This window comes from Brassica oleracea, chromosome C1, assembly GCF_000695525.1.
Source record: "Brassica oleracea var. oleracea cultivar TO1000 chromosome C1, BOL, whole genome shotgun sequence".
Taxonomy (NCBI): Eukaryota; Viridiplantae; Streptophyta; class Magnoliopsida; order Brassicales; family Brassicaceae; genus Brassica; species Brassica oleracea.
In genome coordinates this window covers 13,585,762-13,598,215 of record NC_027748.1, presented here as the reverse complement: position 1 = coordinate 13,598,215, position 12,454 = coordinate 13,585,762, and the positions used below count along the sequence as shown (strand labels likewise).

The following is a 12,454-nucleotide window of genomic DNA, read 5'->3' as shown; positions in this document are numbered from 1 at the left end:
ACACATTAAACCAATTTACAGAGACTAACGACGATGACAAGGGTTTTAGTACGACTTCGATGACTCTGTTTCAAACCCCGCGCTTTGCCTCTCATCGTTTCACTTCGCCGTTAATTCTTGCCAAAATCTCTTCAAAATCTTATCTTTCTCTTCACTAACTACTCTAAAGTACGATTCTTTGTTTCACCTCTGCAACTCGTGAAGAAGCTTTCGATTGCCAAACCTTGAGATTTGGGTGGGTTTCAAATGATGTTAAAGGTGAAGGCTTTGTGTCATCGCATAGTGAAATCGAGAAAGGCTACGACTTGCGCTCTTCCCTCGGACCCATCAACAACCTCCGCCTCCTCTGACCACCGCTCCAGATGTTTGTCGTTGATAGTTAACCTTCGCCGACGAGGTCTCCTGGACTCTGCTCGTGAAGTCACTCGCCGCGTCATCGATGGCTGTTCCTCTATATCAGAAGCAGCTTTAGTTGCCGACTTTGCAGTCAACAATGGAATAGAACTCGACTCTCGCTGCTGCGGCGCATTGATAAGGAAGCTCACGGAGATGGGCCAGCCTGAATCGGCCGAAACTTTCTACAACCAACGCGTACTCGGAAACGGTGTCGTTCCTGATTCCTCTGTTTTGGATTCGATGGTTCTCTGTTTGGTTAAGTTAAGGAGATTCGACGAGGCTAGAGCATGTTTAGATAGAGTTCTAGCTTCTGGTTATGTTCCTAGTACCAACGCTTGTAGCTTAGTGGTCGACGAGCTTTGTAATCAAGGTCAGTATCTCGAGGCGTATCTTTACTTTGAGCAAGTCAAAGCGAGTGGCGGTGGTTTACGCCTCTGGTGTTGCAAGAGATTGTTTAAAGGACTGTGCGGTCACGGTCACTTGGATGAAGCGGTTGGGATGTTAGATACTCTCTGTGAGATGACGAGAATGCCTCTTCCGGTTAATCTTTATAAGTCTCTCTTCTACGGGTTTTGTACAAGAGGATGCGCTGCGGAAGCTGAGGCTCTGTTTGATCATATGGAAGCTGACGGATACTTTGTGGATAAGGTCATGTACACTTGTTTGATGAGAGAGTATTGCAAGGGCAATGATATGACGATGGCGACGCGGCTCTACTCGCGGATGGTTGAGAAAGGTTGCGAGCTTGATACTTATATTTTCAACACTTTGATCCATGGGTTCGTGAAGCTGGGTGTGCTCGATAAAGGAAGGGTTATGTTTAGTCAAATGATGAAAAAAGGTGTGCGGTTGAATGTTTTCACGTACCATATAATGATTGGTAGCTACTGTAAAGAAGGGAATGTTGATTATGCTTTGAGGCTTTTCGAGAATAGCGCAGGGAGGGTAGAAGATTTATCACGCAATGTGCATTGTTATACGAATCTTATATCTGCGTTTCATAAGAAGGGCGGGTTGGATCAAGCTCTTGGCTTGTTGATGAGGATGTTAGACAACGGGGTTGTCCCTGACCATATTACTTACTTTGTGCTCTTGAAGATGCTTCCCAAGTACCACGAGCTTAAGTACGCTATGGTTATCTTACAAGCGATTGTGGATAACGGATGTGGGATAATAAGTCCACCGGTTATTGATGATGGCCTTGAGAACATTGAAGTGAAAGTTGAGTCTTTGCTCGAGGAGGTTGCTGGAAAAAACGCAAAGCTAGCTGCCAAGGGACTTGCCGTTGTCACAACCGCTCTATGCTCGCAAAGAAACTTCACCGCTGCTTTGTCTCGTATCAAGAAAATGGTGAATCTAGGATGCACGCCTTTACCCTTTTCATACAACTCAGTGATCAAATGTCTGTTTCAAGAAGGTCTTATAGGAGATTTGGGGTCTTTGGTCAATCTAATTCAAGAATGGGGATTCGTTCCAGATCCTGATACGTACTTGATAGTTGTGAATGAGTTATGCAAGAATAACGACATAGACGCTGCCTTTGCTGTTGTAGATGTGATGGAGGAGATTGGTTTGAGACCTACAGTTGCTATTTACAGTTCAATCATTGGTTCTCTTGGCAGACGAGGAAGAGTTGTTGAGGCAGAAGAGACCTTTGCCAGGATGCTCGAGTCTGGGATTCAACCTGATGAGATTGCTTACATGATTATGATCAATGCGTACGCGAGAAACGCAAGGATCAACGAAGCAAACGAGTTGGTTGAAGAAGTGGTCAAGCTTTTCGTCCGACCTAGCTCTTTTACTTACACGGTGTTGATCAGTGGATTCGTGAAGACTGGTATGATCGAGAAAGGATGTGAGTATCTTGATAAGATGGTGGAAGACGGGTTATCTCCAAACGTGGTGTTGTACACTTCACTCATTGGTCATTTCTTGAAGAAGGGAGACTTCAAGTTTTCTTTTACATTGTTTGGTTTAATGGGAGAAAACGAGGTGAAACATGATCACGTTGCGTACATCACACTGCTTAGCGGTTTATGGAGAGCAATGGCACGAAAGAGACGAGTGTTTGTTGAGCCTGGTAAAGAAGAGCTTCTTCGACGTCTTCTTCAGACAAATCCTGTAGCATCAATCCCCTCTTCTATATGCAACTACAGATCAAAAAGCTTTGCAATGGAAGTGATTGGGAAAGTGAAAACGTCTCTAGTCCCTAACTTATACCTCCACAACGCCATTATAACAGGATACTGTGCTGCGGGAAGGCTTGATGAAGCTTATAACCATCTCCACTCAATGCAAAAGGAAGGAGTGCTTCCGAATCAGGTGACTTTCACTATCCTGATGAAGGCTCATATCAAAGCAGGCGACGTTGAGTCTGCTATAGCTTTGTTTGAGGACTCGGACTGCGAGCCAGATCAAGTTATGTACAGTACTTTGCTTAAGGGTCTCTGTAAACGTGAAAGACCTCGTGATGCTTTGGCTCTGATGTTAGAAATGCAGAAGGATGGTGTGTATCCAAACAGAGACTCTTATGAAACGCTGCTTCAGTGTCTCTGTTACTCTGGATTGAGCATGGAAGCGGTTAAAGTAGTTAAAGACATGACCGCTCTTGGTTTTTGGCCTCGTTCGATTAGTCCCACGTAGTCACTCTTTGAGATTCTTTCTCTATAGCTTATCGTGGTTTTGCTTAGAATACACACATTGAGATGTCGTTGAGGCAACATAGAGGATTTCTCTGAATCGGATTCCTCTGCGCGGGAACTCTCTTCTCCGACAGGTAACAGAACAATGCTCTGTTATCCCATTAACTTTTCTGTTTACGAGTTTTCCGGGAAATAAACCGAAAAATATTCTTTGGGGATGTCGGTGGATACAAAATTTATTGACTACGGCTTTTGCATTGTGGGATGCAGACTTCTACGTGAAAGTTGATGATGCGTGCATGTTAGTAGAGGTGAGAGAATAAACCTCTTTACTTTATCTCAGTTGTTATGTTTCTTGTCATATCAATGCTCACTTCTGTTATGGGTATTTTTGCAGCCACGCTCGGAGAAGAACTAGCAAGATACCAGATGACGCCCCGAGTCTACATTGGTTGCATGAAATCTGGACCCGTTCTTGCTCAGAAGTAACTTCAAGAGAGACTAATGTTTATCTCACAATCAAGTCTCCATGAAATCTCCATTGTTAGAGGAGAGAGATATCATGAACCGGAGTAATGGAAATTTGGAGAGGCGGGTCATATACTTCCGCCATGCCACTGGTCAGCTCTATGCAATTTCCAGGGAATTGGCGTCTTACATATCCATAAACCAGTGAGTTCTTTCCTACAGCCTTGACAAATCAAAAACAACTAATCTGCTTTGTGTGTATACGATCTATATATTGATTTGTGTATTAACTAAGGAAAAAATGTGCATACAGAATCATACTTCACAAGTACGTGAATGAAGATGTCTCTTTAGGATATTGTTTTTGGATTGGATTTGGAGAATGTAGATGACCGTAGGCTATGTTGTGGTGCAACAGGTAAAGAGAAAATTCAAATTCCTTTATCTATACCCTAGTATGGATCAGTTCCCATGTTGATCAATGAGAAACTGCAGATTGTGAGTGGAAGGCGCAGGCGGGCTTGCTTCGTTTGATTGGAGCTGCAGTGAGATTTGTAGATCAGCAGACCGGATGAATGTTGTTCATCGGAGGAGGTGTGGAGAAGGCCCAAATGCTCTCTTGGCTGCATCCTTCTGAACAATATAACAGCAGAAACACATTGACGAAGAGTACAGAGACAAATCCGCTCAACATTTTGTAATATAGACACACACCTTTGAGTCTAAACGAACACAGTTTATGTATGTTTGTATGTATGTATCTTTTGAACTGAGCTGAGAAGTGCATTTTGGCCTCCTTATTTCGTTATAATCTTTTGCATTTGCACACAGAAAATGCAGATTTTAGCTGCAAAAGGCACACTCCCACACCGTTATGCTTGAACCAGTTATACATACCCTTATGAATTTTATATGAACTTCTTTTCTAATTTCTCAGGGCCTTTACAAGGAATCAGGATCATCAGATTTCATTTTCTTTCTTGTATTATTAATAAAAATTTTAGATGAGAAAACTGAAAAGTGAATAATTTTGAAAACGTATATGCTTTCTTATGATGAAATAAAAAGATAACATAAGTTCATCTACTCTCATACAACGGAATGATCAGTGATCGATTAATCTGTTATAATAATAACTTATTGAAAATAATAATCGATCTTGTTGAAAGTGTGACATGAATAATGGTAGCACGTGAAGTCTTGAACAGAAACGGAATTTCTTACATCCTGACTTCTATGCTCTTCTCTAGCAAGTGCTCTTTCACAGATTGGATGGGTACCTTCATACAAAACGGCATAGAACAGTTAGCAGGCTCGGTTTTAGATTCAAAGGTATTAAAGAGAATATAAAAGGTTTGTTACCTCTTTCCGGTGGAAAATGCCGGCAGCAAGAGCAGCAGATGCATTTGTCGTCTCAAACACCTCGGAAAAGTGCTCAGGAGTGCCTGCTCCACTGCTTGCGATCACCGGTATGCCCACTGCATCAGAGATGAGCTTTACCAAGTCTGTGTCAAATCCTTTCCCTTGACCTGAAACTCGCAGAAAATTAAGCATAGAATGATTTTTAACATCTGGAACAACGCGGCTTTAGAGACTTAAAAGGAACTTCTGAGTGAACATACCATCACAGTCTATGCAGTTCAGTAGAATTTCACCAGCACCTAACTCTTCCACCGCTTTTGCAAGCTCATACGCTCCAATAGGCCGACCTTCTCGCCCTCCACTTACCTTTTAGTCAGAGGAACCAATAGTGTTAAAGAATGAGACAAAATTCAGAAATAACATGCAAAAAAAGCTGGCTGGAATTTTACCGTGCACTGGTACCATGCATATTCTTCCCCATTCGGACCTAACAACAGCAAGTTAACATCGGTGGAGAAACTCTATTCAATGTTTAGTACAAAGAACTCAAGGCTATGCAAGATGAACCATATCATCTGAAACTAGAGTTAACATAGCTTTTTGAGTATTTTCCTTGAGCTTTCAGTGCAGCCCAATTTTGCCATGTAAATGTATGATATGTAGCCAGCCTCAACCATGTTCGTTTTAGACCATGACAAAGCAAAGAAAAAAGAGGTGAGAATACTGGCATACCTGGGTTAGTTACTCTGATGACTTTGTATGGCACATCATCAGGATGGTTCACATAAACTCTACGAGGATCAATACTTACAACCACTGCCTGTGACGAGAAAAAAACTCAAATCAATTAACTGAAAAAGCTGCTTCACGTAAATTGGGGAATATAAGAAAACAACTATCTAAACGCATTCAAATGTATATTCACTGTCTACTCAATCTGTAACTAAGCTACTTACGTTCTAGTGTAAAGCGATTAACATACCTGATTTCCATAAACTCTGGATATTTGCTCTAAACTACTCTTTCCTGTCTTCACCTACAAAAAAACAAGGGGATTAGCGTCTTCGACAAAATGAGACGGCATGTACAAGCTTACCCCTGATTTAACAAACTCTTCCGCAGCATAAACAGCGTCACTTCCTATGGAGATTTTATCAGCACCGGATCTGAAATACTCAGCAGCAACTTCCAAACTAGAATAGTACCTGAGCCAAAAGTAATTTGATATTTTAATCGTTATGGAGAACATGTTCAAAAGAAACAGGCTGAAAAGAAAACTCTTAACATGTACCTGCCGGTAGCATCTGTAAAATCTCTGATACCACCTCCAACGGTTAGTGGTACAAAGACATTCTCTGATGTGTACCTCAAAACCTATAAAGGATGTAAAAAGATTTAAATCAGAAAACACATAACTGCAGAAGTAATACTTAAAACTCTAATGAGAAACAACTAATCTTAGTACCTGTATCATCGGCAAATCCCCTAGAGGAAAATCACGGAATCCAGTTATGTTTAAAAAGCTAATCTGAAAACCCAAAGGGAGAATGGTTTAATGGCAAACAAAATCTAAACAAAGCTGTATTTGAGCCACGAATAACAAGAAAACATACCTCATCTGCACCATCTTTGTAATACTGCCCAGCTAAATCCACAGGTTTTCCAAGATTACGAACCTGCACAAGAAAGGTTAATTACTTAACGGCGACAATAAAATAGTCAACCTCAGTACCTCTCAGATTAGTCAACACAGCTCAGAATACAACATTAAAGCAACAATTTTAACAGACCTCGTTTTCGTTAGATTGCTCTCTCACATCATATTGGTCGCCTTTAGTTACTACAAGATCTCCTTTATCATTAGTCCTCACGTCAAGACAAGCAATCACCTAGAGAAATGGAAAAAAAATATATAATCATTAGAAAAATTCCTGCAATAATAGTAAAGAGAAAACCCAACAATACTGTGGATAAGACACTACGATAATGAAGGAAAAAATTATTACCCTCTTTGCAAGCTTTGAAGCCTTCCTTTCCATTGGTTTCTGTCTTCAAGTGAAGTGTAGTTTCCATTAGCAAAACCCAAAAAACTCAGGAAGCTTACGTTGTGCACGCAAGGCTAGAGTGGAACTTACCTGTTTCAAGGGTGATTTTGGATCCAGGAACCTTCTTAAAACAGAAAGCCCCACCTCTGAGAATATCCAGATTCTGAATCAGTATGAGATACTATATATGAAGTAATGAAGATATCAACAACAAATAACTAGAGTAAAACATCATACCCCCGCTCTTCTCTGGATGGAATTGGACTGCATGCACATTTCCCTTTCTTATGGAAGATATAAAGGATTCGCCATAGTGGCAGGTAGACGAAATCCAATCCTTGTTTTCATTCGACTGCAACAATCACAAAACCGAAAACTATGAACATAAGAGGACGAGATAGACAGTGGTACATATACAAACACGACAGAAAAAAGAAGAGATTGTTCAAATACATACCGGAATGGCCCTGTAAGAATGAACAAAATACACATGACGACTTCCAACATCATCCAAAATTTCAGAATCCTTCCCCACTTGCAAAGCATTCCAGCCAATGTGGGGTACTCTTATACCAGCTGAAGAATCAAAGCGTCCAACTGTTCCCGGTATCACACCAAGACCTTTGACTGACACAAATATACAGTTAAGAGTATATGATATCATAATGCTGATTGTGTTGAAGAGGAGATAATATGAAGAGGGGGCAATAGAGCAGAACCTGGTCCATTCTCCTCACTAAAGTCGAAAAGCAGTTGTAGGCCAAGACATATGCCTAGAAAGGGGCGGTCATTCTCAATATATGTGCACAAAGCTTCTCCCATCCTTCAAAACATCAAATAAGACATGTTCAGTGTAACTTAAAAGAGCACCTGAATCAAAATAGAGATCCTCAGAGCTTAGTGATGCTTACCCGGTTTTGTTAAGTACATCCATGGCGGGTGCAAAAGCTCCAACGCCAGGGAAGATTAGCCGATCAGCATTAAGAATGTCACCAGGTGTTTTCACCTGACATTTCAAGTTCCCCCAATGACACCACTCACTACATTAACATGTAGATTAGAGAAAAATAAAAAAAAAGCTTACGTCTTTGATGCTGAAACCGAGGTGACGAAGAGCGTTACGGATGCTACGGACATTCCCAGCTCCGTAGTCAAGCAAAGTCACAACTAGAGGCGGCACGAAAAAGACGAAAGCTTTGAGATCGGAAAAGTGAAACTTTATTGAATTTGAAGTGAGAGAAACTACCAGAATCGGAGGCAGAAGATGCGCGAACCGATAGGCTTCTCGGAGATTTGAATTTGAGATTAGCACTGCCGAGTTTTTTCCGGGAGAGGAGCAACGAACTTGGGGATGAAGAAAGGTTTTGTCTTGGAGTGACACAGGATGAGAATGGAGCCGCCGTCGTAGCCTCCATTGATTGCGATTCACTGACTGTGCTTCGATTTGTTAATTCAAAAGGACGTCGTCACTTGTCTCAATTGTCAAGAGCCACGACTAAACAAAACATCACTGTTTACGACGTCGTTTCTGAGTGTCTTAAAATATTATAATTGGGCCTTGAATATTGGGCCTAGATTTCACTTGACTCAAATAACGCGACTTCTAAAGTGAGTTTTGTTGACTCTTTAAAATTGTTATAACAGAAAAAAAGTGGTCACTTAAATTGCATTCCTAATATAACATCAAAGTACGAGTTAATTATAAGACCTACATAAGTCTTGCTAGAAGAAAAATATTCCTACCATGCTGTTTTTAATAATAACAAGCGTGGCGAAAAAAATAAACGAGATTAAATAATGGTTTAGGGGTTAGGGTCGCCTATAGATTCACCTACTCCGAGCATCCAATGGAGGGCATGAAAGTTGAGCAAACACGCAAAAGGACAAAATAAAAGAGAGGTTATGGACTTTGTATGATATTTGAGTGTGTGTGCCAACAATAACTCGTCCCATCCTTTTGTTCTCAAGTCAACCCTTTTTATTTTATTTTAAAAAAAAAATTTATCTGAATAAATAGCTACCAAAATTCAATCGAGATTTTCACCAGATAGTTTATTTGCAGTAGTACCAAACCGGCTAATTTTTCTTACCTATGTTTTCAAGTTCTAAGAATGATTTAATCAATTTGATGTGCGGTGGTCAAAATTAGGCATTAACCACTCATTAAATATAACATGCCAATTCTGAAACAAGTAAGTAATTTTGTATGTTATGTGTTTTATGAAGCCATCACGACGTCTGCTATGAGTCGTCAGTTAAAGTCACCGTGTCCCTTTCCCATTAGAGAAACTATTTAAAAATAATGAACTTCTATCTCTCTCCCATTGTGATCTATACTATTAAATCAGGATACTATTGTCATTTTTACTTTAGATTGCTCTTTCTTTACTAACAATGCCTCGGAACATTGTAAGTGACCGGGATCCCCGGTTCACTGGACGTTTATGGACAGAGCTGTTCAAAATTCTTGGGACGGAATTAAGCTTCTCAACTAACTTTCACCCACAATCTGATGGACAGACCGAACGGGTGAAGAAATCAGTGCGTGATAGTTGGTCTGATTGCTGTGAAGAAATCAGGACGTGCGGCCTTAGCAACTTTCACCCTTGTGGTTTGCTAAGTCAGCCTCTCGGACAACTCGCTCAGCACTTAGAGAGAGAATATGGACGTTTTTAGAGAGAGAGTTTGTGGAAGTGTTTTCTTATTAAAACTTGGTGATTTACAAGAGAGGGGATCACCCCTTTATATACACTTTCTCCTCCTCAACGGACGGTTCAGATCGAAACGATCTAACGGTTGTGAGGTTCCTTCTCAAAGGTTCTACAAAGCTCCACACTTTTCTACACTTCTCCCTACCTAAGATATTTTACAAAAGACTTAAAGCTTAAGAAAATACTTAGTGGAGTGGGCTTGATTCACCTTTGGCCCGACCCGATCTTTGGTTGTCTTCATGGACGTTTTGGGTTAAAACGGGCCGTGACATCCTCCCCCACCTAAGCCGGTGACGCCCTCGTCGCCGTGTATGCCTTCAGTATGTCCCGGAATTGCCACAAGTCCTCTTCTGATTCCCATGTTGCTTCTGCCTCTGGCAGTCCCTTCCACTTGATGAGAAAATGGGTCTGTCTCGGGACTCCCCGCTTCCTTACTTCTTTGGACGCCAAAACCTCTTCGATCTCTTTGTCATAAGACTTAGTCACCACGGGTGGTGCTCGAGTCGAAACTCATCGGGTTTGGTCGTCCTCATCAGCATGGTACGGTTTCAGCATGTTTGGAGAAATCCCGAAAACGGATGAAGAAAGTTCTAAGAATGATTTAATCAATTTGATGTGCGGTGGTCAAAATTAGGCATTAACCACTCATTAAATATAACATGCCAATTCTGAAACAAGTAAGTAATTTTGTATGTTATGTGTTTTATGAAGCCATCACGACGTCTGCTATGAGTCGTCAGTTAAAGTCACCGTGTCCCTTTCGCATTAGAGAAACTATTTAAAAATAATGAACTTCTATCTCTCTCCTATTGTGATCTATACTATTAAATCAGGATCCTATTGTCATTTTTACCTTAACTTGTTTTTTCTTTACTAACATTGCATGTTTCATTAAGGTCAATCAAGTAATATTAATAACACATTTATATTGGGCCATTTTTTCGGATCCAGTCCACTGTCCACATCAGATCTCTCTTGGGCCATTTGGACCGATTAAGAAATCATATCCAATTCTCAGATTTTTTTTTCCTTTGGGCCATTGAGTCCAAGTTCAAATTTTTTTTCAACCATTCTTAATTATTTTTTTTCTTTTCTTAATATAATTTAATCATTCATAAAAAAAAATTGATTTTTTCATTGAAAAGTATAAATCTTTATTAAAAGTATATAATTATTTTTATTAAAAATATTAACCACATAATAAAATTAATTTATCAGAGTTATACCAACTTAATCCATTAAAAAAATAAAGTTTAATTTTTTAAACATAAATAATCATTTAAAATGAAACACGATAAAAAAAGATAAAAAGTTTAAGTCTTTTATAAAATAAAACACAAATATATGAAATATGACATTTACTAAATATTTTGACATTTGAAAGAATAAAAAAATAAACCCGCGCTTTGAAAGCGCGGGTCAAAATCTAGTTATTTTCTTAAATCTAGAGGTAAAATTTATGTTATGAGGTCATAAACGATGAAAGATAGTGGCAAATGCCAATCGCGTGGTAAGAGCCAAGAGGAGTTAGTTGTTGAATCCTAAATCCAGTAATAGGAGATTTATAGACTAAACAAAGATATAAGTATGATTAATGGGGCCAAAGGTTTCGTTTAATGAAGTGTTTACAAGAAGGCGAAGCGAAGAATAAAAGAAGAACTTGTAGTCGTAAAGACGAACTCATGATTCTCTCTACTTTTATCTCTCTAGTCTTTTTCTCTCTATTTCGCTGTCTCCTCTCCGTAATCATTTTTCCTCCTTTTATAGATTTTAGCTGCGTGGTTTTGTGGATGCGTCATGATTACTTTCTGACCCGCTACAATGATCGGCGGATTGTCAGTGAGTAGGTTCGGCGCCGTGGTAGGAACCTCGGCCTATTCTTTCATGTCGTTCGGTGGCGTGTTGTCAGGTCGTCTCAGGGAGTTGGTGAACCGCTTACCCCGATGTGATGATGGCATTCGGCGCGGGCCTTGCTTCCTTTTCTGGGCCTCGTCGCGTCGCTCCTGTCTTGGACTCAGTTTTAGGATCGGGCCGAGTCAGCTCCTGGGCCTTGGCACTTAGTGAGGCCCATATCCAACAACAGTCCCCCCCCCTAAGTGTCTATTCGGGATTTCTAGGATGACACGATGAAGAGTCGTGGATGGGAGTTGACTCGGCTCGGCATGCGTTCGTTATCATGACGTGGCATCCTATGGTTGGTACTAACTTCTTTCTCGTGTATCGCGGAGGGCGTCAGCGAAGAGTCGCGTCCTTTGAATTATAATGTTTTTGTTGTCTTTTGGGTCTTGGAAGTTGTGCTTCCTTTCTCTATAAATTGGTTTTGTTTTCCTTCTTTGTCATCTTTCGCTCTCCTTTCCCGTAGTTACTTTTTTCTCTTTCTTCGGCGAGTTACTTTCTTCTTCTTTTCATCATGAGAATCGAATCTAGCCTTTCTTCTGCTTCTGTCGAGGATCGTGTGGATTATCCGCAATCTTCTCCGTCTCTTCCTCCGTCTCCGACTGGTGGGAGAGGATCGGAGTCTACGAGTGATAATACTCCGATTACCCGTCGGCCCTTTTTCCATCGCGACGAAGGAAGTTTTCTCCGCCGGAATGTTCGGACGACACCGTAGCAGAGTTCTGGTCGTTTTCCTCAATTCGATGATGAAGACATTGTCGACCTCGAGGATGACGGAGAGGACGCGGTTGATGCTCCAGTGGAGGACGTTCCTCCGACGGGGCTTCCCTCTGTTCGGACATGTGCGATGCTTGATGGTATCGCGAGGACTTGCCTCTTTCCGAGGTAGTTACAGATGCGTGCTCGGCCATGGACGCCCCCCCCCCCCCCCCCC

General features: G+C 40.9%; 2 protein-coding genes across 3 annotated transcripts; one reads left to right on the top strand and one right to left on the bottom strand.

The window, feature by feature from the left end:
• Positions 1 to 96: 96 nt before the first annotated feature.
• On the top strand, positions 97 to 4,334 carry LOC106322954 (pentatricopeptide repeat-containing protein At5g62370). 2 transcript variants are annotated; one of them, XM_013761113.1, is made up of 6 exons: positions 97 to 3,172; positions 3,309 to 3,349; positions 3,436 to 3,523; positions 3,587 to 3,710; positions 3,820 to 3,924; positions 4,002 to 4,334. In XM_013761113.1, exon 1 carries the CDS (start codon positions 247 to 249, stop codon positions 3,037 to 3,039), a length of 2,793 nt encoding a protein of 930 aa, XP_013616567.1. In that variant the 5' UTR covers positions 97 to 246; the 3' UTR covers positions 3,040 to 3,172; positions 3,309 to 3,349; positions 3,436 to 3,523; positions 3,587 to 3,710; positions 3,820 to 3,924; positions 4,002 to 4,334. The 2 variants fall into 2 exon arrangements, with proteins under 2 accessions (XP_013616567.1, XP_013616559.1); XM_013761105.1 differs by having other exon boundaries at positions 3,436 to 3,710.
• Positions 4,335 to 4,531: 197 nt separating this feature from the next.
• On the bottom strand, positions 4,532 to 8,398 carry LOC106294789 (imidazole glycerol phosphate synthase hisHF, chloroplastic). Its single transcript, XM_013730488.1, has 19 exons — positions 8,160 to 8,398; positions 7,998 to 8,080; positions 7,825 to 7,919; positions 7,633 to 7,736; positions 7,371 to 7,540; positions 7,151 to 7,265; positions 7,004 to 7,059; positions 6,875 to 6,913; positions 6,659 to 6,757; positions 6,482 to 6,544; positions 6,334 to 6,396; positions 6,160 to 6,242; positions 5,965 to 6,073; positions 5,851 to 5,904; positions 5,601 to 5,688; positions 5,318 to 5,355; positions 5,129 to 5,234; positions 4,869 to 5,035; positions 4,532 to 4,786 (listed from the first exon to the last, which is right to left on the bottom strand). Exons 1-19 carry the CDS (start codon positions 8,326 to 8,328, stop codon positions 4,727 to 4,729), a joined length of 1,761 nt encoding a protein of 586 aa, XP_013585942.1. The 5' UTR covers positions 8,329 to 8,398; the 3' UTR covers positions 4,532 to 4,726.
• Positions 8,399 to 12,454: the final 4,056 nt, after the last annotated feature.

Coding starts and splice junctions, on each gene's coding strand:
- LOC106322954 (XM_013761113.1), top strand. CDS start 247: ATGATGTTAAAGGTGAAGGCTTTGTGTCATCGCATAGTGAAATCGAGA.
- LOC106294789 (XM_013730488.1), bottom strand. CDS start 8,328: ATGGAGGCTACGACGGCGGCTCCATTCTCATCCTGTGTCACTCCAAGA. Junction 7,920..7,997: donor TCGGTTTCAGCATCAAAGAC/GTAAGCTTTTTT, acceptor TTGAAATGTCAG/GTGAAAACACCTGGTGACAT. Junction 6,397..6,481: donor ACAAAGATGGTGCAGATGAG/GTATGTTTTCTT, acceptor TTGGGTTTTCAG/ATTAGCTTTTTAAACATAAC.